Genomic DNA, 27,185 nt, shown 5'->3' on the forward strand with positions numbered 1-27,185 from the left:
TCTGTGGCTAACTTAACTGAAGTTAGCTTTGAAAAGCAAAAAAAAAAAAAGAAAAAAGAAAAAAAATAGTGGTCGTTCTTTTGTCTCTGACTGTAAAGTGTCTTTTGTCGAGTCGCAACTCTTGACATCTTGTAAGTGGCTGTAGCTCATTGCCAGAGGCATAATAAGACACACAAAAACTAGTGTCCATCACCCCTCCTGCTTGCATCCTTAAAAACTGCAGTTTGAGCTTGGTCTCATTTGGCATCAAGAGATGAATGCAACAACAGCACAAGCGGAACATGGAGGTGGTTTGCGACCTCCTCTTACACCACTTGTTTCTCCAGATCCTGCCTCTGCATTCTTGTTCCGTCCCTTCATCCTGACACCCATCCCTTCATCTAGCCCACCATCCCTGGGACATGCCAAGCAGTGGAGGAGAGGAAAAATTGAATAGACAAGAAAGAAAAAGTTGTGGTTTTCCCTTGGCAGTCAGTGCTCTAGCTGAGAGCTTCCCATCTTCATCTTTCGGTCCACCTATCGGTTATTTTTCCTATTTATGCCCCTACCCCATCCCCAGAGGCTAGCACCAGTCGTCATCCTCCGTCTCGCTGTAGGGTTCATGCAGGCCCTTGCGGGGCCCCCTGGGATGCCCAGCAGGAGGGGGGACCTTGTGAGGCCCAGTATGTGGGGGTCCATGGAGATGTGTGGAAGGTGACGAGGAGCGGTAGCCATTGGGTAGGCGACGCTGGGCAGCAGGCTGCACCTGGCCCTGCACAGGCCCAGTCAGGGCAGTGGTGGGAGGGTGCGCATGGCGGGCAGTCCTAGGTGAGGTGCGACTGGGCTGTGGGTGGGGCAGGGGATGAGGGTGGGGGTTGTTTACAGGGTGTGGCTGGGGTGGAGGGAGGGGATGGGGGTTATGTGGCTGTGGTTGTGGGGGAGGTGGCAGTGGGTGGTTAGCCAGGGCATGTGGGTGGGGGTTGCTACCCTGTATGGGGCTCTGCTCATAGGCAGGTGGTTCATGGTGGGGCTCATAGTCCTGGTAGTCCTGGGTGAAGAAGCAGCCATCCCCTTCCATGGAGCCGCCTCCTCCACCTGTGTCTCCCCAACGAAGTGGGGGATGATGACCCTGGCGGGCAGTGCCATGGTGGGCCAATGGGAGGCCAGCAGGGGGAGGGCCCTGGCTTTGGGGAGGCTCAGGAGAAAAGCGGCGAGGGGCTGGGGCTGGGGGTCTGCCCTGTGGCCCCCCAGGTGGTGTGGGCATGGCCTTACGGACCACAGGGGAGTAGGTAACATGGGGCCGGGGTGTTGCAGGGGTCTGAGGCAACTGTCGACGGCCTCGACGTGGTGTACTGGTCCCCGAAGTTGAGGGGACAGGACTTCCGCTGACTGAACTACTGCCCTACACAAAAAGTGAAATAAAGCAAATAAAAAGAACGAACCACGAATTCAATGACAGAACATGTAGAATAAAGTAGAGGATGGGAAAGATAGAGTATGAAACAAATAGAGAGGGAAAGAAAGAATGCAAGATAGAAAGGCAAGGAGAAAAGAATAGAGTCCAGATAGAAAAGCCAGAAAAGACAACAAGAACCACAGCAACAATAAGAATAAAAGCACCAGTCATAATGTAAGTGGAGTGGAGGAGAGAAAGGTAGAAATGAAAGGCATCAAAACGTAATAGAGCAGATGTGGATAAGAAAGATGAGATTTCAAACAGCACCATACATAGAGAAGCAACATGTCACGCAGAGGAAAGAAAACAAAAGACGACAGGAGAAAAGAAGGGTAAAGGGTTGATTTCCGGAGCAACAAATGTGGTACAGGGTAAATATGATGCCTAAGCATACATAAAATGTGTTTGGTTTGAAATTATGAATGAGCTGTGTGATATGTATGCAACATGCTGAGTCCTAGAAAGTTACTTTATTATAAAAATTCAAATGGGAGAAACCAAATCTTCACATTAACAGAGAATTAGTCCTCCTTAGCATTGATTTTCAAGTTATAACATAAAAATTCAAGGCTGAATGGTGTGCGTCACAAAAGTTTTTGAGGAAATGTAGATACCTTTTTGTTTTCTATTTTAATAAGCTGTCTAAAATGTTGTGGGTAATGTGTTTGGAAAAGGATGTTGTAAAAGGAAAGGTAGTGGGGGGAACGTGAGAAAACATTAGCAGTCCAAAAACATTTCGGCAGGGCAGAAAGGGACAGAAGTCAGGCACGCAAATATACATTTTTATGCATATTTGTTTGGTTGTTGCAACAGTGACTTCATTTAACAAACATTTTACTTGTACTCTCATGATTCTACCCACAGTAATGCATATGTTTGTGTGCATGTAGTCAAACATACTGTATATGTATACACAAATGGGGTACATACATAGGGTACATACTATCTTTGCCGTTTTAAACACAACTGTGTGTTGTTGAGTAAAACAACACATCTTGACCTCTAATTTGAGGGCAGAGAGGAATAGTAGAGTAGCCCTATAATAACTCTTCAATAAAGATGTGTCTCTTATGTAAATAGTGTTTGTATCCATGAAACCGTTTTCTTTTCATTTCAGTTACTGTGTGTTCCTCTGGTGAGACGGGATTTACAGCATCACAGATGTTTTGCCACCTGCCCTTATACAGAGTTGAGGGGGCGTTTTAATAAACAATTGGCTACGCGGCTCCAATTAATTATCAAGTGGGATTCATCATTCAGCAAAGCCTGGTAAGAGCAGATTTTGATGGTTAAGAACTTTTGGTGTATCTGGAGCTGACTGAGAATGTTGCTGAATGAGACCCTGTGATATCTTTCCCCATCAACAGTGAGTTTATAGTACTTTTCTGTGTCCTAGCCAGAGTTTCTGCAAATAACTCAGAGAAGATCTGTTTGCCATTTGGATGTCCCAGGAGGCAATGTGCTCAAAGTTGAACGCTATCAGGGGAACTTTCATGGCAAAACCACATCAGAGAAACCACACTCAACCCAGCTCCGAAGCGTTTCGTTACTGCCACAAAGAGACCGCCAGGGCATTATTGGCAGATTGCACAAGTTAACCACCATCAAACTAGAGGCCCTTGTGTTACATTTCTCAGGATGATACTGAAAATGTGTTCCGCCGCTGCATTTGTATTAGAAAGCAACACAACGCTCTCAAACTAGACATTACATGCACGCAAGTGCCCAGAAGCCCACCTGTCTGTGTGTCACGCACTCACGACCCTCGCTGGGCGATCGCGACCAGCGTCGGTCCCTCTCTCTCTCCCTCTCCCGGTCGTGCTCTCTCTCGCGGGAGTGCCTGTGTCCGTACTCGCCTCCTCGCTCCGCCACGAAGCGCTCCTTGTCCACAGAGCCATGGTGGTGGTGATGATGGTGGTGGTGTTTACGGTCTTTGGAACGGCCGCGATCTCTGTCACGATCCTTGTCCTTGGACGTGAGGTCGCCTGACTGGGTGGTTGTGCTCAGGTCTGTGCCCAGGCCTGATGGTGGAGTTTATTAGTTATCATTGGGGTGTGGTAGAAACACTAAAGATTGCTATGATGTTAGATAACAATATGACATTTAAAAGTAATGGGTACACAAACCTTTTTCAGTTTTCCATATGTACTTAACTTACTGCAGAGAATACATTTTTATTTTTAAGGAAAGACCTGTTTTGCCATAATGTAGCTTCTAAACTGTGCAACTGTGTTAATATGGCATCTGTAAAACCATCATATTATTGCTTTTGCTATGTCTCTTGTTGTTCGTGTGTGTATGTAGGTCTCCCACCTGTGTCAGCCTCCGTGTAACGACAGAGGGACCTCTCAGATGCCCGATGACTCCGGTCTTTCCGTCGGTGTCCATGTCTGGAAGATTTCCCCTCCTCGGGTATTACACGCTCCATGTTGTAGTCGTCTGCCCCTCCTTTGTCTCTGTGGCCGCGCCCAGTCCTGCTGTGGCCCAGCGACGAGGCCGAGCGTTTCATGGGACTGCTGTCATTGATGGTCTAAGAGAGAAAGAGAGAGAGACCACCAAGGGAGGGAGGGAGGGAAAGGAAGAGAAGCAAGGAGAGGTGTTTCCTTTGATTGTCAAGTTGGTGCTTTTGTGAGCTTTGTGAGGTTAGAGACACTATGTATGTGTGGATAGTGTGCATGTGTGTGAGTGGGGTCTGTTTCTTGAACTGTATGCAAGCCCCCCACACCACTTTCCTCCTACATCCCATCCCAAATCATACACTCCCACATTAGTAATACTGTTCCAATCATGTTATTTCAAGAATATAGAAACTGTATACAGTTTTGAAGGCAGGGGTCGGCAAAAAGCAGCCCATGGGCCAAATTTGGCCCTCCATCACAATTATTTGGCCCCTGCAAGAAAATAATCTTATAGTATTTTTCATAAATCCACTGTAGATACATGGAATAATATATAAATGCTATATACACAGCAATCATAATGGTCTTAATTATCCATCTAATATTCAAAATCATCCCTTATTCTGCACCAGACTACTGAACAGGTTTTAATGTGTACAGATCCTGGTGCTGAAATGAAGTCTAATGATGTTACCATATAAATAACAGATGGCTAATAAAACCACCATTTAAATTAAACGATATCTCACCTGTTTATTGCCAGAGCATTATGTAATTAAAAACCCCTATTACCCACCTTTGATTTGCACATTTATCAAAGGGATGTTTCTTATGGTTACTTACATAAATTCTTATAGTGCCAGCTTTCACTAGGCCAGGTTAATGGGAGACCTAATGAATCAATCAGATAGATAATATCTGATCCTTCCACATTACACAGAACCTTAAGTCCATGTAAGGGGTTAACTCACGTAAGGGGCTATAGGTTTAACCATGGCTACATCTAGCCCAGGAGTGGACTGAAACACCGACCAAACAGCATTATTAATCTCTTATGTTTCCATATGAATTTTTTTTTTTTAAGAATTCAACCAATAGGCATGTGTCTTCACTGCACCTGTAAAACTGTGCTAGATCCCCAATGAACAGCATTAAGAGAACTGGCTCAGGGCTCAAACTAGAGTAATTGCCGACCCCTGATGCAGAGGAATAAAAACGCATACAAGAAAAAAAAGAATAAAAAGAAATGAAAAAATAGATGATGGCAACAGCCATGCCTTCCATGCTTCTGTGACTTGCTTTGTAAAAGAAAAAAACTCCTCCATCCTCACAAACCCCCTAAACATGGCACATTCCAGGCTCCACAAAACTCCTCTATTTCTGCTCTGTCTCAGCGTGCTTTCGTCCAGCCATGCAGGTGCATAGGGGTTGTCCTGAGTCCTCTACCTACACGAGAATGTCCTTCTACAGTGCTGAGGCCTCGTGCTCTGAGGCGGGACGGCAGGACAGAGCCTATGGCGCCACAAGTAGCTGACCTGGGCATGTAAACCATATCAGGCTACTTCAGTGCTAGATCCTTTTGGCAGCTGACCTTGCCAAGTCGTCCAGTTATTGTGTATTAGACAAATTCACTGGCAGATGACAGGTTGGCAGATGTAAATAAAACACCAGATTATCTGGCCTCATAGGAGTAGCACTGAGAATCCCAACAACATATCCATTGATGCGCACAGATACCCATATCGTTCCTCTTCTTCATTACTCGCAGTCAAACACACACACATACTCACATAAACACACACCCGATTAAACGCATTTTAACAAATTTCTTGCATGCAGCTGGTCAGGTGTAAATGGATACTTTGACATAGACGGGGTAACATTGACAACATCGTTACAGACAAGCACAAAGGCATGAAGACATGTAGCAACAGAGCACTAGCAGCAGCAGCTGAGAAGGAGAGTGAGAGAGAGAAACAAAGACACAGAGGCCACAAGACAGTGGCAGTGACTGTTGATGATGAGAGGAGACGTGCAGACTTCAGCCCAGTTCCAAACCCACTACGTTAAGTGCATGAGAGACATAGCTAGGGATGCTGGGATCACTTTGGAAGCTGGCATGACAGATTTGATCAGATTTGGTCATGCTGAAAAAGGTTATCCTTATAAACTCTACAGAAACCCTCCTGCCCTAGAAATTGTAAAGACATAACATGAGGACATGACAATGAGGAAAACAAGAAGAGTTTCAAGAGTGTGTGAGGGTGAAAGGGAGAGAAGAGAGAGAGAGAGAGAGAGAGAGAGAGAGAGAGAGAGAGACGACACAGGGAAGACATGGTACATACACTGAGGTTACTGCCACGTTGTTTCCCTCTCCTCCGCTGCTGAGAGAGCACAGAGAAGACACACACACACACACACACACACACACACACACACACACACACACACACACACACACACACACACACACACACACACACACACACAAATGCCCAGAGCCACAGATACATCAAAGGTGTGGTCACACATGGATCATACATACAAAACCAGGAAGGGAGATAAAGGGAAGGGAGAGGGAGAGAAGTAAGGGGGACAGGGATGGATTGATACACAATGAAAAAAAGGGGTACAGAGGAGTAAAAATCAACGAGTGTTAGTTGGAGGTTTAACCCAAAAAGAGATGGGGTGCAACAGTGGAGAGAGGAAACAGAGAGACAGAAAGAGAAGGAGGGACAGAGAAAGAGAGTCTGATTAGACACCGAAGCAGCAGTGAAGGTGGAAGAGAAAGACTTACCACAGACACTGCAGGTGGTTGGCACCAATACACGGTTATACAGACAGGGTCAGCATGAAAATGTTCAATCAACAGCACCACAGCAATGAGGACAATCAGCAAAATATAAACACAAATGGATATGCATATTCAGAAACAGACACACGCACAATTACAATCAACTCAAACGGCAGACAACAATGTGACAGGAACAGTGGGAGTTTCAGGGCACAGAGAACAGTGAGAGCACAGAAAAACTGCAGCACAAACATATACTGTACACAACACACACACTCTCGCGTGTGTGTGTGCGCACATACACACACACATACGCGCACACACACAAACACAGACACACACACAGATTTGTAACACACAATGTCATGCTGATTTCAGTCAGGCAAGCCCCCAAAATTCAAAAAGAGTTCAGCACGGGCCAAACCTTTGATAGGAAGGAAGAGATAGTTTAGTACAAAAACAATAACAGCGAAGGATAAATAAATCATAATGGGGGCAGAGAATAAACTGCATAACTGCATGTATGTGTGTGTGTGTGTGTGTGTGTGTGTATTTACGTATATATATGTGTGTGTGCTCATGTGTACATGTAGATCTGTTGTGTGCACATGACAACCAGAGCACTCACCGGGATATGAAACAACATAAAATGGATGAGTGTGTTAGATGGAAAAACGGGACACCCACAGTTAAAAACCTCCATGCAGATGAGAGGATGGGAGGAAGAGAAAAAGACAACAGGAGAAGAAAAAAAAGGGAGAGAAGGTCTGACTTTGCTTCGCTGTGGTCCTTCGGAATTCAAGTTTGGAGGTCAGCATTTCAGCAAAACATTTCCATGTTTTAAACCAGAAATGTTGACATGTCAGGATAGCCCATAGGCTGAGAGTCACATCACTGGTTGTGCTTTTTGCTAAAATGTAACCTTATAACTCCCTGTAAAATGTAACCCAGTTCCAAACCAGTGATAGTAGGAATTTGTCAATCGTGGCCTTAATTTGCAGAAATCCCTTTAAACCTGTGCTGAAATATCTCCAACATGGATTCACGTGACCACAGAAGCAAGTTTTTAACGGAGGAGTAAGCGATTCTGGAGAAAGACTGTTGATATTTGAACTCAACAGCAAAACAAATACACTCCCCCCTTCAGTGCTCCTTCTGAAGCTCCACCAAATTCATGGGCGCGCATTGTCAAGACAATGACAATAACAACTGGGCCAGCTGACCAAAAGAGAAATATGACAGAATCCAGAGCGTCTTATACGGCGTGGAAGTGGATACTCTCTCTCATAGCTGAAGCACATTATAATAAAAAACGTCAAACACACATAATGCACATAGACACGGCATCTAAAACACAATGGACTAAAAACTAGCAAGAGTTAGTTGTTTAGATTGTTTTTACAAAACTACATTGGCAGAAGAGAGGACCGTAGGTTTGTAGCTGAGCTAACAAGGAAGTTAACGTTAACTGGGATAGCATCTCAAATGATGCATCAATCCACATTATGCCACTGTGCTAGCAAACTTAGGTCTTCGCGGCTATAAAACCGTTTGCACGTTGTACGGACAAATACCATGATATAGAGCAAACAACGAGAAAACAAATAACTAATGTTATCTAGGTAGGGCTTAGCAAAGTGTCGCTACAATTACCGCTGCGAAGATAACATACAGAGAGGACGAAATGGTTTCGCATAGCTGCCGCACACCAGCTACAGGCAGCGATACTCACAACTCTCCTACTACTATAGCTAACATCTCACCAACACCATATCTTGGCAATCTGGAAAGTAAGCTGTATGTCCATGGGCGAGTACTTTAACGTTACCGGTACCTGCTTGCTAATTTACCAGTTGGGGTTCGCTATCACAAACATTAGCAAATGTGACTAAACAATACTGACCTATTGGCTCTGTGAAACATAGCAAAACTAACGTTTTTCTACATGTCAAGCAGAAACAGAGCAACCTCTGCATCTGTCTTCATGCCTTTCAACGCTTGGAGGTCTCTCAACTGTTGGAAAGCATCACCGATGTTAACACTGCTCTTCGCCCTTGCCTGATCATACCACTTCTTTTTCAGTTTTTGTTCTTCTGACCTTCTCCTCTTTGGCTGTTTCTCGGCCATCTCTCCTTCTTGACAATGCAATTATGTTGTGGAGTTCAGCACGTTAGCATGTGTCTCTCACTCCCACTGCCCCCTTTCCCCCAACTCCCCTCCTCTTCTTTCCCTTGTCCTATGCACAGCATGCGTGCCCCCGTTGCTGATTAGCCGGAATAGTGTTGTGTGGCTCTTTTTCGGCGCAAACACAGAACGGACAGCTATAGGACTGTGGGGAGATATTCACTGAATTGGAGAAAAAGTGTATAGGAATAGAATCGCTGACTATACCTTTGAGCAATGAGTCAGACCTTTGTGAACTTGATCTTTTCAAACAAAAGGTGATGAGGAACATACATAATGGGGGAAATAGAAAGAGAGTGGAAAAGTGAGAATGCTGCTCACTTGGTTGTCGCCTGGGAGGCGGGGCATGGAAGCGGCCCTGCCATGGCCTTCCATTGGTGGAAAGTGCTCGGTATCCGAGTAACCATCCTGCCCCATCTCTCTCATCTCTACCGTCTGCAAACAGAGCAGGAGAGCAGGAGATGCTGTGACTGGCTGCCATGAAAACTGATAGGGAGTAGGGGGATAGGTGGGAAAGTCTGTTATCCAAAGAAAGCAGAGAACTGAGGGTATCAGAGAGGTAAAGGTAGTTAGTGGGAGAAATTGGTTGAGTGTGTGTATGGTGAGTGACACTGCCTTTTTTCTTTCTTTGTTGTTTTAGTTTTAAACTGTGGGATGAATGGGAAAAAAGGTGTTTGGGTTTGATGTGGATAAGACTGCGAGTATATTCCATACAAAATCTACTTTTGTGTTTGCAGAGGCTGCTGTCAAAAACTGATCTGCAAGCAAAGGCTGGCATACTCAGCGGAAGGTGAGGATTTCTTCGTTTAATGGCACGTATGCCAGATGGAGGAGCTTGTGATTCACAGCAGGAACGAATTTGAGAGGAAAATTATATGCAGCCCAAAGGATATGTGAAAAAAAAAAAAAAAAACTGATCAGATGACAATGTTGACCAGGTGCAGGCGCTGTAGGTATTAAGTGAGGTTGTGTAAAAATGACAACAACCTTGATTGTTTTGGTCACAACCATGCAAATTTTCATAAAAATTTTTTTTTATAAATAAATATTCAAATTCTGTTTGTTTGGAGTATACCTTGAGAGGTGGAGCTGAATTTGGCAGCTGGGGCTGTTAGCTTGGCCTTTTCCTGCTTAGCAGCACCTCTGTTTTCACTGCTGTTTGAGTTTCAATCATTAGCTGAGCTGCAGTGCCTGCTATTTCACCAGGTAAATTTAAATTCATTTTCACAAAGCCAGATAAAATATAAAATAAAACAATAAACTCTAAATGCTCAATCACTTGCAGCATGTTTGCTGCTCATTGCGTCAGTCTTTCATCTCATTATATACATTTTAGTGTTTGGGTAGAGCTTTTAATATAAAGGCTTTTGTTGTCTCCTATTGCCTGTTGTTGTTTCATGATTTGATTTGCCCTGTATCTAGCTGACTGCAAGTTATCATTCAAATTTGTTTGCACGAACCCGACAGCCACTCTCTTCTATCCAACTTTAAACTTCTCCAGACCTCTGTTGACTGATATGGAGAAGTGGCAATGTTATAGGGCTGACTGCTACACAGACCTGTCAGCCCCTCTGGGAGGTCTACAAGCAGAGAGGTTTAACAGCATGAAGACAGAAGCATGAACCAGTCGGAAGACAGAGGCAAGATAGACTCCGAATGAAATGTGGAGACATATGGTGAAGGAAAAATTCGGTAAGACCAAAAAATTGCATAAAAAGACAGGTTTGAGAGATTGAGCCAATCAAAGAAAGGTCATTGGAAATCAATGTTAATTTAAGAGTCGAGGTAAAAGAGATTGCAAGAAATGAGAATGACCTACTGAGTAGAAATTATAAAGGTAACAGGGCAGTAAGGACCGGAAAGTATGAGCTCTGAACTTCTCTATTTTGTGCCAAGGTGATGTACACTGAGGACAGAGAGCAATTTCACTAGATTTTCTCTGTGTTAATCGTGTGATGAAGATTTGTCCAGTCCATATTCATGAGTATGAATAGGTCTTTAACAAAGACTTATTTACTGCAGAGAAGCTTTAGATAATACAGTATATACAGTTTTTAGGGAACCTGGTGTTTATCTTCACAACAACTGACCAGGGTACCCTCAACCTCATGCATAAGATATTACTGATGATATGGATTGGAGCGGTAAGACAAGAAACAAGAATCAGGTCAATATTTCTACTTTAACCTCGGTTACACTGAAGGGGAACGCAGACCCGATGTCCCTGTAGCTTTATCTAATTCGTGTAGCACGCATGGGTTTTGTGGATAAAGGGGTTACTCCTGTCCATAGAGATGCAATCTGTAACTGCATGACAATCATAGTTTATTTTACCTTTAAACTGTCCTCAGCAGTTCTAGTTCATTTGGTAGCAATGACATGAAAGTCAAAACAAATGTTGAATGGATCGAGTGTTTGTACTTGTCCACACAAACTTGGTATATGACAAGGATGTATTTTATTGTATAGTGTGTGTGTGTGTGTGCTGTTGGTTGTGTGGTCCTGGGTGTGAGTGTATGAGCTTTTCTACCTGAGAGTTGGTCACGCTTCCCAGGCCATCCTCAGGGTGTCCCTCAGGGCTCCAGCTGCCAACTTTCTGGGACATCTCCTGAGCACGAGCTGTCACCCATGAATGGCTCTCCGGGATCCCCCCCTCCACTGGCCTATGGCACATACACACAAACACACACACACATCTTCCTTAACTGGTCTGCTTTCAACAAACTGACTCCTGTAAAGTCAAACACGACAACGACATCCAACTCACAGGCTGTTGACAGTCTCTGTTGTCTCAGGTGGAGGGAGCGTGTTGTTAAGTACCGGACCCCCATCCTGGGTGGGGGAAGGTGGCTCCACGCGCTGAAACAGTAATGGCGTTCGATTCTGTGTGAGATATACAACATGGCCGTCGCCAGCTATCAGGCACACTGACAGGGAAATGGGGGGAAGAGAGGCAGAGCAGGAACAGAGGGGATGCAGAAAGGGGGCTGTCGGCTGAAGCGAGGCGAGCAAAAGAGGTAATGGAAGAGGGATAAATGGGGGGCTCTTGAGCAACTGATGCCCAGCAGCTTGCTGGAGAAGAGATGGGTGCATTTTGGGATCTAAAAACCCTCTGAGGCATCCAGGTCCAGGACTCTAACCATTAGAGTGCTTTATAAGGAAGTGGAATTCACCCACTCAGTGGCTCAGGGTTGGATCAAAGGGGAACAAATCAGTAATCCTTCTGGGTTTCGTCTGATGATCAGTTGTCATCTGATGACAGATTTAAACACTATAATGTTGATAGAGAAAGCTGAAGAAAACCTTTTTTTTTTTTTAAAAACGAACCAAAAAAAAAAAAACCCAGAAGAAAACATGTTTCCACAGCAGTGGAAGTAGAATTGGAAGTAATAAACAGGGGAGCAATAAAAGAGGGGCCTCATTCAAAGGAGGGATAGAGGACTTCATGGCAGATAAACACTGCAACAATCCTGTGGAGGGGAACATATAGCAAGTGAAATGCATGATGGAGACAAGTCAAATATGAAATGCTACATTCAGTCGTTCATTATTGAGAAGTTGCAAAAGTACTACATAATAACTCCCTTTCCAAATTTCAAAGTGGAAATGTCAAATGTTATCTTCACATTGTGACTTTAAAACGAGTCATTTCCTTGTTCCCCCTTATTGATTCAAATCCAAACTGTGGCAAACCCCTCTTCCTATGTGTGCAAGCACCAAATACAATGTGAAATATTTTATATAAAGCACATTTAAACACCTTTAGATTGTTGTGTAATGGTTTATGCACCAATGACATTTTGGGATCAAGAAACGCAGCACAGGTTTCACACCATGTGTTGCTACAACATATGGTAGCCCTTTCCTTCTGCCCAGGTCAAGACATGCAGCAGCTTACAATGCAGCAGGTGGAGTGGGGAGAGGAGATGGTGGGGATGATGCACAGTATGTGATGGGAGAGAGGGGTGAAAGACGTGGAGTAAGTGGGGAAAAAAAATTGTCAATTTGGGAGCACCACGTGTGGCCAGAGGACTGTGAGGAAAGGAGGAGGGGAAAAGGTGCATGAGAAAGCAAATCTGATCTTTGAGAGGCACTGTTAGTATCTTAGCAAGTGTAATTAATAAAACAGGTTGATGAGTGTCCTCAGGAGCAGTCAAATGTTTATGGCCAAAGCTGGCTGCATAAACCTGTTAAGGACCATTAAATTTAAGTTCCAATAAGATATGATCTTATGATCTCAATCACTTCAGCATGTAATAAAATGAAATACAGCAAAATGAATGTGGAGGGTGGCCATCTCCGTCACTGAAAGCGCCTTTAACTAGGGGCCGTGTGCGAACTAAAGGATAGGGTGCAGTGTTATCATGATGCAAGTCCAACATTCCAAGGTTACAAGCATGGATGACGGGGAGTGAGGAAGTCTGGTATCTTTACAAGCAGTTGGCACAGGGAAGAATCGAGCTCAGACTAATAAGCCAGTATAAAGGGTCCCATGACGCTGAGGCATTGGCACCTTTGGGGCTGTGACAACATTTCAGCCTGCTTAAAAACAAAACCCTGTAGTAACAGGCATATTAACTGCTAAAAAAAAACAACCTGTTGGTATAGATCATCTACTAATTTCAAATTTCGGGAAAAGTATAGTAATTCTCCTCATGAATTATGTTTGCATTTTTTCTGCATAATGCCAATGATAATAATAGTATAAAAGCAATAAGTAACAAACTTTGCCCAGCAGATGGCAGTGCTGTTTTTGCTATTAGTGAAGATGCATTGCATATAGGAGAAATCAGATTGCATTAGATTGTAAGTTTTTGTGTTCAAACCATGTATACCCTGTTGAGTTAACTGAATGAGGACTCCTCCCTGATCTGAACAGGGGTTGTCACAGCCCGGGCTTGTGTGAATGGGTCCCTGCAGCCTTGATTTCAGTGCGTCAGTCTGCCAGGACACAGGTCGAGTAGAGGGTTTTTTTTCCTTGAGACAGCAATACCTGCTCGTCGCGAAGAGCCTGTGAACGCTTGATCTTGCTCTGGCGGTAGTACTCCATGATCATCATGGCAGCGTAGATTTTCCCCACTGTCAAGTCTGTCGCTGCTGAGAGAATGACAAGTTACCCTGCAAGATTAGACCCTTTGGTATGGACCCTGAGCGCGAGGAATGGTAGAGAGGGGTGATGCGTGCACACAGAAAAACACTCTTGCACTCTCACACAGATCTCACACACACATGAACACTGAGCAAATGGTCTTTTCACAGACAGATTGATTTTTTTTTTTTAAATCTTATCTTTTTGAAAAGGACTTTGAAAAGGACTTTTGTTTCACTCTCTACACCATAGATATTTGTCACAGGTAAGATCTTGTAATCAAAGCATCTCATTGTGATATAATGTTTGGTATGGACCACCAAACAACAACAAAAAAAAAAAAAACGCAGTCCCTCCAGGAATTTGAAATCATGTGACCGCGAGAATCAACACAAATTTAACCAAGTCATTTAAAAACAAAATAAAAATAATATGATCACATCTATGATATCTGGTTAAGACTGAAAATGACTTCTTTGGACTTGGTTGTAAATGTTATGCTCAATACATAATCAATTCCTAGCTCCTAGTTATATTGATAGTTATATTGATTTTCATGCACCGCACAAAAGGAGTTAACTACTGTATTGGTGCCTGCTTTGTTACCTGTGCACTTGTTCTCAGCGTAATTTACACTTAAAATATACAGCCAGCCACCAAGTGTACAGAGCTGACTGCCCCTGGAGTGAAAAGACATCTATAGAGAGTTGATCTATAGTAGGGCACCCTCTGATCTCAGGCACAGACCGGTGGGGTCTGGGACTGGCGGTGGATCTATTCTGGTGAGTGTGGTTTCTCTAGCTGAGAGAAAGGATGGGGTATTGTGTGTGTTTATGCTGTGGTCGCTTTGTGTCTGACACTCAGACCATGTGTGTAAGCTGCTGTTTGTGCATATATCTTAACCGCACACTACTCGTGTACTTGTGTCTTCATAGATTAGCGGTATGTTGGTGTGCATGTGTGGGGTGATGTGCCAGCTGATTCAGAGGGTGCAGCAGTGAGAGAGACTGGCTGAGAGAAGCGGTCCTCGGGTGGCGTGAAGAGAAACAGCACTGGGTGGCACAGGGTGGCTGCATCCTGTCGCTGCGCCTGCACCCACAGTCTGCAACTTACACTTGTGCGGTGTAACCAGCAAATCCAGAGTCTTTTGGGAGAGGTTGGGCCAGATCGCCATCATCTCTTTCCTCAGCTCTGCATCCATCTGGTGCTTGTCAATACCACCTAGGCATATTCAACAAACACACACATGCGCACATATACAGATGCACACGCAAATACACAGATATCCATGCCCAAGTACACAGACACACAAATATTCGGACACATGAACATGCACACACGCAAGTGCACACAGATCATTCATACGCATTCATATTCATACAAAAAGGTATAAGAGAGGACACACAAACATGAAAACAAACACAGACAGAAGAAATGTTTTATTAGTAAGGTAATAATAATATCTTTGATCAATTCTTAACTGTAGTGGAAGCTGTACACAGGCTGAGAGAACCTCGATTCCACAGGATCTCAACCTTCAGCTTCACATAGAACATGCTACACGCACAATCTACTCTCATGAAAACCACAATGTACTTAAGATACAGTAGAAGAAGCGTCAAGAAGAGCTAGAAGTTTCTGGGTTCACAACACAGAACAGCAGACAGAGCTGCACTAAGGGGAAACAGGAGAAAGGAGAAGAAAGCATGTGAATATCAGACAAGGAGATAAGAGCGATTCCAAACCTTCCGTACCCTTGGCGATTTTGATGTCCAGCGCTGTGCGGATCAAGGCCATGAGAGTGGAGTTGAAGTGGACCGTGTTGTCATCGGCCACAGGGAGATCCATGCGGAGCAGTCTCTGTGGGAGAGCCAATCAGGGTAAGCAGTGACAATATCAGGAAGTAGGTGGCGTAGCATGTATGTGGAACCTCCATGTGACAAGGGGCAGGGGTATTGAGTTTGTGGCAGGAAGGGGAGAGGGACTGAGGAGAAGGGAGGGGTTTGGGTAAAGGAGGTTGAAGGAGCTATGCATAGCACCTGCAGCAGGCTCTGACTCCTGTCTGTCTGCCTGTAACAACTCGCCTGTACTCAGCTATAAGCTGAGCTACTTGGTGTCGAATTGCCCTTATTTGAATTTTAGTGCTGAAATGACAACAGATTCGCATGAAGAGATTCAAAGATTTTAAGCTGTTTTTGATATGGAAGAACCTGTGAGTGCCCAGGTACTTAATGAAGACGCTTATTCAGATATGTCCCCAACTTGTATATTCATTTACTTCATAACTATTCTGCTATCTATACATGTTTTTCTGACGTCCTAAAGACCTCACAGGTTGGTTAAATCGGCAATACTGAGCCTTCAATGAGAGAACAGGAGGACATGTTGAGCAGCAGCTACTTTTATCCACAGCTCCCCCTGGGGGTTTGGAGGTTCACAGTGAAAATAACAGAGACCCGATGATAAACCAATAAACCAAAAACAACCGAGGGACCGATCTACAGAAGGGGAACACTTTGGTTTTTGTTTATTGGTTTGATCGTTTGCAGGTCTTGTTGGTTTATAGTAGAAACTGACGATACTTAAACACACACCAACTCACAGATGACATAGTGGTGTTTGTGTGTGTTTGGTGACAGAAGACGGCGACAACCCAGACATGCAGCAAATCATGCTTCCCCCCACATCCTGATTAAATGCCTCTCCTTTAATCCATCCATCAAAACTTTTTTTAATCTCTATCCCCCCAAACCCTTCTTGCACATCCCACCCTCATGCGGCATGCGATGCGCACACAATATGCCTCACAGGACAAGCAGCTGCGCAGCCGTACACAGAAAACATCCTCTGTTGACAACATTAAAATGAGTTTGAGAGTTGTTTTAATGTGGCTGTTGTTGGAGGGAATAAGAAAATTTGTAGACAATGGGGCTAGACTTAAACAATAGAGCAACTAGCTCTATTGCTAACTATCCAATGTCTAATGTGTGAAAAATGGGCACAGACTTAGAGGTTAATAGGTGAGAGAGAGCAGCATTCTGTGGAAAAAGAAAGAAGAAGAAACAAAAAAAATGGCCACCATGGAAGTGTGTGACCGTAATCCAAGTGTATGTAAGAAATATGAGGTGAAAAGAAATATTCATTCTGCCAGAAAATAGATATTATAAGAGTTGAAAGGGAAGGCTTAAGGGAAAGAGATGATAGAGAAATAAAAATCAATAGGTTATGAGCCGGCGTACATTAAGTGAAAAAAGTGGCTAAAAGTAGACAAACAAAAGACAAAACAATGTGTAGGAAAAAAAAAAAAAAAACATCACCATACTTAGTTGGCTTTGTAAGAAAGCAATCCTGCCTGAAGGCTCTGCTGTCTCTCTTCAAGACAGAGAAGATTGAAGGTTAAAAGCAGTGGAGCTAGATGGGCCATTGTTCTGTGGACTGGTTGGAAGTTCAAAGGTAAGGTTTGGATTTTTCTCATTGGCATGGTGCTCAGGGAAAGTGGAAAGGGAGGTAAGGCATAAGAACAGAGATGGCGACTTTCTGGAAAATTGCTCCAGCAATAATTATCACAGGGGAGACTAAGAGGTTTGGGAAGTTTTGCCAAAACCATGCATGAAAAGAATTTTAGGTTGTTGTGCAGGGGGATTGAAGGTTTAACTTTTCAGGGAGGAGGCTTTTAGGGAAACAGGTCAGGGGTAAAACTAAGAGGATAAGGAGAGAAAGAGAGCATCTGATGTAAGGATGAACAGTAGCAGGGGTTGGGGTTAAAAACAATAACATGATTTACCAAGAAAGAGACAGAGCTAGATGTGCAAAAACCTGGGTTAAATAGTACCTTTTAGATCACTCATGTATCAATCTTTTTTTTTTTTTTTTGTTAGCATAATTAAGTCCATACAGGACTAGAAAAGCAAAGTAGCCTATGAAATTTTCTTTGGTATACCTCTCTTGACTGACACATTATAAATTGCTCTCATATTTTAACCCCATCCATATGGAAGCATAAATAGCCTACAAATGCCAGTACTATTATCCCCAGGTTTGCCGAGGAAGGAGGAGGGATAAAGCAATGGTTGGTGATGGAGTGATCCGCTGTGCCTACAGGCTGTTTGGCCGGCTGCCCCCTGAGGCTTACAGTGATCTGCCAATGATGTGTCATGATTCTATCAAGTTGATCACAAGAGGACTCACATGAAGGTAAATTTGTTGTTATCTTTCCGTACATTTCTATCGTGATAACAATTTGTGTACGATGAATCATGCCTGTGTTGATTGTATGACAGATGGGCGTGTGTAGGAGGGAGGTGGTAGTGGTGGTTAACGGCCATGCAGAAAGCAGGTGAGGGAGTGTGTATGTGTGGGGAGGGGAGCAAGATGCAGAGATGAGGGGGGGCTGGAAACAGAATAGAACTGCATTGACGACAGAACCAAAGGACAAAGAGAAGATTGGACTTGCTGATAGAAAAGGCTGCTTAGGGGTTTGGAGCTGCTACATGAAGGGTGACAGAAAAAAGAACTGCTTCTGTATGGCAACCAAAGGCTCTCTGAGGAAAACGCATCACTGACACAAGCCCTTCTGCTCTCTCTACCATGAGAAATAACAGAGAATATCTATGTGTAGGTTGAGGTGACCTAATTCTGTATGTGTTTGTGTGTGTATTTGTGTGTGTGTCTGCCCCATCCACAGGACGGAACGATTCAGAGGACGTAAGTCTAGCGGACCTTCCAAGCCCTGCTGCACACGCATGCTTCTGTGTAAGGGTGTCTTTAGCAGTGTCTACATGTGTGAAACGTTTGTCTAATTAATTCATATATTTAATGATTTTGTACTTGGATGTTTAAATAGTTGCATTGATGTATACACTCGCTATCTGCAGAATAATATTGAACACTATTGATTGTAATGTGCATGTTTGTGTAAGTGAGCTTGTGTGTCCATCGTACACGGTGCAAACGAGCTGAGAAGGTCCCTCTTCTCGTCCCTTCCTGTGGATACACAACCCGTCTAACCCTTCAACCTAATTGTCTTGCTACCTCCACCCACCCAGCCCACGCCACCACACAATGCCACAACACTGATCAGCCCACCCCCACTTTCCACGAAAAGAAACAGAAACAGAACCAAAGAAACAAAGACACTAAAGTTTACACCACGTTGAGCGCTTAATTCCCTGGCCCATCCCTCCTGGACCCCCCAAAAACCCTCCCGACACCCATAGGAGACTTCGGGTGAAGATGGGGTCCTTTCTGACCTTGTAGGCCACCCGTGCTGGACACCTCTTCCCGAGGCCTAGTGGAGGACACATGTGCCTCAGCATGTCATACATTTCCCTGCAACTGATCCTGCCACTGCATCATCAGCCAGTGCCACCACCCCGTTAACAAAAGCACAAAAAAGGGAGAGACAGAGTTATTGAGGGGGGAAGAAAGAGAAGGTAGGGACTGGGAGAAAAAAGATATGGAGAAAGAGAGACGGAGGAGACAATTGATTAGAGGATAGCATTGAAAAGAGAGAAGGGGATCACAGTGTCAGAGATTGAGAGAGAAAAGGGGAGAAAGAGAGAAAAGAGAACAAAACAAAGTAAAAGAACAAAATTACACAAAGACAAGGTTATTGGGCTGGTTTGGAGAGACTGTGGCCGTCTGGCTCCTCTATGAGCTACAGTACTCTCTAGCAGTTTGCCATGTCAAAAAAGAGAGGGAGTAAATGACAGAGGGAAGGAAGACAACAAGAGGAAGATAAGGACTGGAATTTGAGAAGTAAATGTTCTCTTGTATTATCAAAAGACAATCCTGTGCAAGCAAGACAACAGTATATAAGCTATGTGTGTCTGAGTGTGTGTGTATGCACAGAAGAGCAGAGCAGAGCTTGACAGCAGGCAACAAGCTGCTCCTGCTCGGACGAGGAGAGAGGGGAGGAAGAGGAAGGGGTGTCAATGCAGTTTCTGTCTTTCCCCCAACCCCCAAAAACCAAGAACAATGCAACACTACAGTGGGCAACCGTAGCTTGCTTCATTATAGCCATGGCTCCACAGCAAGCAAAAGAAAAGAATATTCATAAAAAAAATAAAATAAAAAAAAAAAAAAAGAATGATTTATTTTACAATGTGGTAAAACCTCTTAATTATTTCTATTTCACTTTGTGCATTTCGCATGCTTCTCCCGGTGTCTGCATTGTCCCGCACATTCTCTCAGCAGTTCAGAATGCAAGTCGATAATGGTGGAAAAGAAGTTGTAAAATTGAAATGAAAAAAACAAACAAAAAAAACAAAACAAAACAAAACAAAACAAAACAATAAAGCAACATTCACTCCATTCCTGGATGCTGTGGCTAGCAAGTGTGGTTGAGAGATTTTGTTTGAATGGAAGTCAAACCTTGCAGGCCACCCTATGGGGGCATTTCTTGCCTAAGCCGAGAGGCGGGTCGATAACTCGTAATAAACTGTACATGTCCTTATAATGAATGCGCCCGCTGCAAGAAGAATACAGGGAGTTAAGAAACACACGTGTACACACAGGAAAACACACACACACACACACACACACATACATACACATTCGGAAAGAAGAGAGAACATTGGGAGGAAGAGCACAAGATTGACAAGTACACACAGTATCTAAAAATACTTTTCAATATGTTAACTACAGATAACAAACTCTTTAGACACATCTACACCAGAATGCACCCATGCAAACTCTACATGTGCACACACACACACACACACACACACACTCACTCATACAAATAATAAACACAGCATCGAATGTGGTCCTTAGCACTGCCAATACAGTATCACTTTTCCAACCCCCTCCCATTCTGTTGTTTTTTCCTCTCTCTTCCTCAGTTTGAGATCCCTTTCTTTCTTCCCTCCAGTCCAGTCCCTCAATGGATGTGTGTACAATGTAATTAAGGAACTGCTAACAGAGTGGAAAAGCATGTGCTTGGGTAAACAGCTAAATGCTTAATAGCTGCTTGTGGTGCAAGATCCCCTCCCTCTTAAATATGTGTTCAGTGTCAGTCCTGTGTCTGTGTTCCCTGTCTTCTGTGTCCTGTGCAGCGGTGTTCCTTTCATTGTCAGTAAGGTTGTGGTTGAAAAATAGCATGGTAGTTTCAAGGAAGGCAATTTTTCTCACAATTATGCAAGTACTCCCAGGTTACGTTTTGAAAAAAGGTAAAGACAGATTTTTTTTATATATTTCTAAAAATTCTCTATTTCTAAAGCATACAAACTATATTTTTGCATGTTGTAGATAATATATATAATAACAAAATAATATAGTCTTTGAAAATCTACAATCAGCTATTTAAATCTCTCATTTTCAATGACAATCTTAATTTTCTTAATCATTAATCTATCTTTCCTGTAAATTTGATTATTCCCCTTCCATTCTCTCATTTCTTCTTCATTTCTATTTCCCTTTTTTCTGTTTATAGCATTCCATGTGTAGTCTACAGGACAGCATGAGGGCAACAGGCACTGGAATACAGATACCATGAAACTTGGCATGTCTACAGTAGATACATAGGCTACAGAGTCAGACAGGGGAGTTTTGTTCCGAGTGTAGACGTTGCCACATTAAGTTTTTGGCAGTATGCAGATTCCAGAAAAGGGAAAAGGTTTGGGAAGGGGCGGGGGGTATTTAAGGACAGTGTACAGAAAAGGGGATGGGGGAGGGAGGGGTTGTACGGTATGAGAGAGATAACCAGATGCCTGATGAGGTTATACTCAAATCCGTTACAGCCCCCTTGCAGCTATTACCTAGTTGACGCTTGTGCTTTGTTAATTGTCTGTCTTTATGCCATTTAAAATACCATGTACTGATGTTTTACCAAAAAAAAAAACCCAAAAACAAACAAACAAACAAAAAAAAACCAAAAACCAAAAAACATCAAAATTGATGAGAAGTTACTGCTTTCATTGCTTGGACCTTGCTCTGTGTGAATAATCATATCAAAACACATACAAGAAACATACAATAAAGCATTTGATGTGTCTGAGTGCGAGGTTGTAAACAGGTTCTGTGTGGTTGTTTGTGGACTACCAAGTACGACAACAAACTAAATGTGATACGTTTAAGATATAACTTTTGATTTCAAATTCAACAAGATGTGCAAACCAAATGTGTGCAAGTAGTTCTATGCAAGTAAATAAGAATTGCTGTTGTTTTTCTATATGTGTGTGTATGTGCACCTGAGGCCATGCACGTTACCACGCACCAGGCAGCAGGATCATACTCGGCCCATATCCTGACATACTCATCCAGGTGGTGAGGTCCCAGTATGGATGAATCCCGAGTCAGGTACTCAAAGTTGTCCATGATGACGGCTACAAACAGATTCAGCATCTACACAAGCGGTGTACATGAAAACACACACACACACACACACACACACACACACACACACACACACACACACACACACACAGGTAGAAAGTTCAACAGCTTTTGTTACAAGTGGAGAAAATCAAATCTGACGTCACACAATCATCAGTTTAATATTTTAAAGCAACAGAACCCGAGCATGCTAAGTTGCTTGTTCACTGTTGAATTACTGATTTCTTTTCTTAGCTGTAAGTAAGAGATGCAGAACAACCTGAGACACTCTAGAAGGGCACTTCTGATCAGGTTTTTGTTTAGATTTAAAACAAAATGAGAGTGAGATTAGGAATACCTTACCAGAAGACCTAGAAGAGGTTATATTGACATAACAGGGCTTTCTCATAAAACATTTTCATGCAGGATTTAACTTTATATAATTTTCTATAAACTCCTGGACATGTTGCCACATGTACGCAAAGTTGAATAAATCTTTGATCTGTTTTAAGCTTTCTGAACGGTGATGAAGGTGCTGGATTATGTAGTATGTGCTCACCAAGAATGAGCAGAAGAAGATGAAGGAGACAAAGTAGAGGTAGGCAACCTGGCTGCCACACTCTGGCTCTGTATTCCCTGACAGGGGGTCACACTCCTTACCCCCCAGACATGACAGCATGATCTCGTGCCACGCCTCCCCTGTTGCGCTCCTACAAATACACAAAAAGATTCCTTGATTTATGAAGGATTCATTGATGAGTTTGAAGTCAATCAAAACTGTAACAGGTTTGTTTCAGATGGTTCTATGGGAAAAAAAATATAAAGTTGTTTAGAGGATAAGCACATGAAGATAAGCACATGAATACTGCGTAGACATTACAAAGATTCCCGCACACACACATTCACACACACATAAGCACCTGAACAGAAGCATGAGAGCCTGTATGAAGGTCCTGAAGTTGTTGTGCTGGTTGATGGCACTCTCTCCGTCTTCTTCAATAGCAATATTCCCAAACAGCTGTCGAACACAATCATACTGTTAACACTGAGAACCAGAGCATAGTTGTTCATCAGCCACATTTTAGGCCTTCTTTGCCACTAATGTAGGACTAAAAAGTTGGAATAGCACTCTGAAACTTAACTTCATGAATGTCATTCCCACTGCTTTCATTATAATCTTTCACTTCCCATCATGCACTAAATCCTTACGGCCATTATCATCATCCTCATTCTTCCTCTATACCCCCCCCTCATCATTATTATCCTATAAAACATATTTAGTGTATCCCAAAAGCAATATAGCACATTTTAGCGTCAGCTCTTACCCACCTGCATCCCAATGATGGCGTAGATGAAGAACAGCATGGCAATGAGAAGGCAGACATAAGGCAGTGCCTGAGGAGAGACACATTAATCGTTTGGTATTAGGTTTGATACATATGAGTGCACTGCGTATGGTATATGAGACTGCGCCCAGGCATTGTCTATGTATATATACAGAATATTGGATGTGTGAATGTCTGTAAAATTAAGACAGGGGAAAGTATATAATTTCTCCCTGTGTGTGTGTGCGTGATATGCTGTATAGTTGGGTGTAAACCTTGAAGGACTGAACGAAGGTCCAAAGCAAGATGCGGATGGTTTCTCCCTGCCTCAGCAGCTTGATGAGACGAGCTGCCCTGAACAGCCTCAGGAAACTTAGGTTGATGAAATTATTCTACAGTACAGCCACAACATAACCAGAGAGAAAGAGAGACAAGACAGAGAGAGAGTTGTGTAGAAAAGATCGGAATGAAAGTTGAAGATAGTAAAGGGAAGGAAAAGAGGAAGGAAGCAATAAAGGGAGATGGGGGGGGGTCAGAATAAAGGGAAAGTTAGTTGTAGTGCAAAGTATGAATACAATTTTCCTTAGACAACCAAAACAAAAACAAAATGAAAGAATGTCAAACCCAAATTGAAAAGATTCAAACGAAATACAAATGAAATAACCAGGAGCCAAACAAGTCAAAGCAAACCAAACTCAAATCAGCAAGGCTCCAACAAGCTTTTCATATCCATTAGGTTAGACAAAACCGAACAAAACAACAAAGGGGAAAGGAAATCATCCAAATCTAACTAGTTTCATCCAATTGGGTTATGTAGTAGTAATTGTGGTGGGAGAGGTGAGTAGTTAAAGTGCAGGGACGTCAGGACGTTTTCTTGGAGGGACAACCAAATGCACTAATTCTCTTAAGGCAAAATATGCAAGATTTTGAAAAATGAAGCAAGCACACAGCATGCAGATGTGCACTAATACAAGGCAAAGCAGCAAATCTGACAGCTGATGCACCATCCAATAGGATTGGCTGCCAAACTCATGTGACATACTGGAATGATGTCACAGCCAAATAAGAGCAAGTGGGTGGTTGAAGGACCAACTAAGGTCATTATATCCTAAGTGTATTTATCTGAGTTCATGTGTTTTCAGCATCATCAGTCCGATTACGTGAAAGTTGAGCTGAGACACGTATGTGGCAATTAAAACTGTTTTTGAAACTATTTTTTCATTTAATTTCATCTTTATTCTAAAAATACAAATTATTATGATCAACTTATACAAAATCTATAATATATATTGCAGAGTTCAACCATTTACCACAGTAAAGAGCAAAAGATGGCAGTTTTGAGACTTGAAGTGCTTAAAAGGGATTGGCAGCGGGCACATGCAGGTTTCATCTACAATACAGCGTATATTACATTGCTCTGTGTGTGTTGTGAAAATAAAGGGTCCTGCCAAAGACATGCAAGGGGCTGCATGCATGATTTGTTCTCTCTGCCAGCGGCAAAGCTCTGGACTCACTGTGTTGTTACTGGAAACACTCTCCCAGTCACTGTCTTATGTTTGGGTGTGTATATATGCGCATACAATGAATGGTTAATCTCAATGGATAGATGTAGCTATCTATTCCAGTTTATAGAATCCAGTCCTTTACAAACTGAACACTAGGTTTCTGTAAAGGATGTGCAGTATGGGTAGGATTTATGGCTGAATAATATTATATATATATATATATACACATACATACATATATATATACAATACATATTGATACAGTGACTGGCAGAGAGGTTAGTAAACTTGGTGACAAATGAAATTTTTACAAATTGAGTTGAGGGTTGTGGGTGGTGGGGTCAAGCAAAACATGCACATTTTAACAGCCATAACATTGGCTGGGATGCAGTTGAAACAGATGCAGTAAAATAAGATCTCCAAAAAAATTACAAACCATCTACATGTGGATGTTGCAGACATATGGTTTATAGCAGCAAATTTTTGGATTTTTGGTTGGTTCGAAGAACAACCAGAGAGATTGACCAAGCCGGTTGTCATGGGGACACACAGAGGATTCATAGTGCATTTTGATTGGATGGAATCGCAGGAAGTAGTAGGTGTTGGGGGGAGAAGGGGATGGGGTGAAGTAGATTACAGTAGATCATCGTTAAGTTTGTAGACGATTTAAAGAAAGCATGTAAAAAGATAAAAACAAGAGAGAAATCAACAGTCATTACAGGGACAAGTTAGCACAGCAGCAGGTTTCTGCCTGCAGACTTTGTACATCCATATAGCAAGGATACCAAGGATCAAGATAATAAGGCATTGTTGAAAAAATTTATGGATTCTGAATAAATAAACATTACTGTATACCAGCATAAAACCCAACCAGTCAAAGATATATTTACTAGAACTTGGCTGGCAAATAGCATCAATTTAAGCTTTGAGAGGGCTTGAATCACTGGTATCCCCTTGCTTCCTCAGATAGACCTGGTAGGTACGGTGTGTAGGTCACAGCACTTGATAATGGCTGCGCAGTTCTTGATTATGCTCGATTAAATACTGTACAAATTGGTCATTCTTGGATATCCCTTTTGAAAATGCTTTGGATCAAAGCTATCGAAGAGGTCGATACATCTCTTGAATACAGTTTATGCATTCCATTCCTACCGGGTCTACCTGTAAATCTGTAAGAGCACCTCTTAAAGTGTACTTGGACAGAACGCAAAGCAATTTTCACCTCACATTATTATCACGGCTTAACAGCTAGTGTACGAACTGTTAGCTCTGAGGTAGCAAAAATATTATGTGTTTGGCTCTCATGTATCCTGTCATCTTTGTACATTTTTGAAGTGGATTTATAAAGCCTGAGATTGAGTGCATTTTTTTTTTTTTTGCTCAAGTGAAAATATATTCAAATTGCGCAGATGCATCTTCACCTCAGTTTGCACTGGCCTGGACAAATTCATGTCTAACTTGGCTGACATATATACACTGACTTTGTATGCAATTGGTCTGAATCTGAAAATCGCCTCAAGTTCTGCCTAAACACACCTTTAAGAATTATATATAAATGAAACAATCTTTAAAAAATGACTCTCTCCCCAGTCATATGCACTCGCACATAGAAGCATACTATGTCAACACACAGCACACATATCAGCAGTTCCATGACCATACACTACCTCCTTCTGGCAAATAAAATGACCTTTGCTCTCAGATTGTGATTCATTTGGCTCCATTTAGGGCTTTGAGTTGATGTAAAGCAACCTCAGCCAGCCATATTGGAGGTCTAAAGAAGAGCTGAAACAACTGACTCTAACCGATACATTTTAGGTGATGATGAGTGCCACTACTATCACATAACACTATATCATACAAATCCAGATAATGTGTAAATATCATGTTGTTGCTTGCCACTAAAACTAATTGGCCATCTTACCATCCCTGGCTCAAAGCAATAGCGCATTGTATAGCAATAATATAATTCTGGACACAGAATCTAGTTAAACCGACCGTTTACTTTTAGCTATGACATTAAAGAATGGGCCCATAACTTTTGTCTTTCACACATTTCTAGCCCAGTTTTTTTTTAATTGTTGGTGCAGAGTCAGATGTCCAATGGGCCTTCAAGACCTCAGCTGTAGTTATAAACAGAT

At 42.7% G+C, this 27,185-nt stretch overlaps 1 protein-coding gene across 1 annotated transcript in view; it reads right to left on the bottom strand.

Annotated features, from left to right (window-relative positions):
* cacna1aa (calcium channel, voltage-dependent, P/Q type, alpha 1A subunit, a) overlaps window positions 1-27,185 on the bottom strand; it is an 82,969-nt gene continuing 55,784 nt past the window's right edge. The window contains exons 35-51 of the mRNA XM_040120672.1: window positions 25,481-25,483; window positions 23,815-23,931; window positions 23,544-23,609; window positions 23,135-23,232; window positions 22,774-22,924; window positions 22,117-22,244; window positions 20,274-20,370; window positions 15,656-15,761; window positions 15,015-15,122; window positions 13,806-13,909; window positions 11,580-11,695; window positions 11,343-11,475; window positions 9,134-9,247; window positions 6,180-6,218; window positions 3,749-3,965; window positions 3,173-3,444; window positions 1-1,381 (exon numbers count right to left, since the gene is read on the bottom strand). Of these exons, the coding sequence (XP_039976606.1) occupies window positions 563-1,381; window positions 3,173-3,444; window positions 3,749-3,965; window positions 6,180-6,218; window positions 9,134-9,247; window positions 11,343-11,475; window positions 11,580-11,695; window positions 13,806-13,909; window positions 15,015-15,122; window positions 15,656-15,761; window positions 20,274-20,370; window positions 22,117-22,244; window positions 22,774-22,924; window positions 23,135-23,232; window positions 23,544-23,609; window positions 23,815-23,931; window positions 25,481-25,483 (2,688 nt within the window). The 3' untranslated portion in view covers window positions 1-562. The remainder of the gene's footprint in view (window positions 1,382-3,172; window positions 3,445-3,748; window positions 3,966-6,179; window positions 6,219-9,133; window positions 9,248-11,342; window positions 11,476-11,579; window positions 11,696-13,805; window positions 13,910-15,014; window positions 15,123-15,655; window positions 15,762-20,273; window positions 20,371-22,116; window positions 22,245-22,773; window positions 22,925-23,134; window positions 23,233-23,543; window positions 23,610-23,814; window positions 23,932-25,480; window positions 25,484-27,185) is intronic.

The sequence above is a fragment of the Xiphias gladius genome, chromosome 3 (assembly GCF_016859285.1).
Source record: "Xiphias gladius isolate SHS-SW01 ecotype Sanya breed wild chromosome 3, ASM1685928v1, whole genome shotgun sequence".
Taxonomy (NCBI): domain Eukaryota; kingdom Metazoa; phylum Chordata; class Actinopteri; order Istiophoriformes; family Xiphiidae; genus Xiphias; species Xiphias gladius.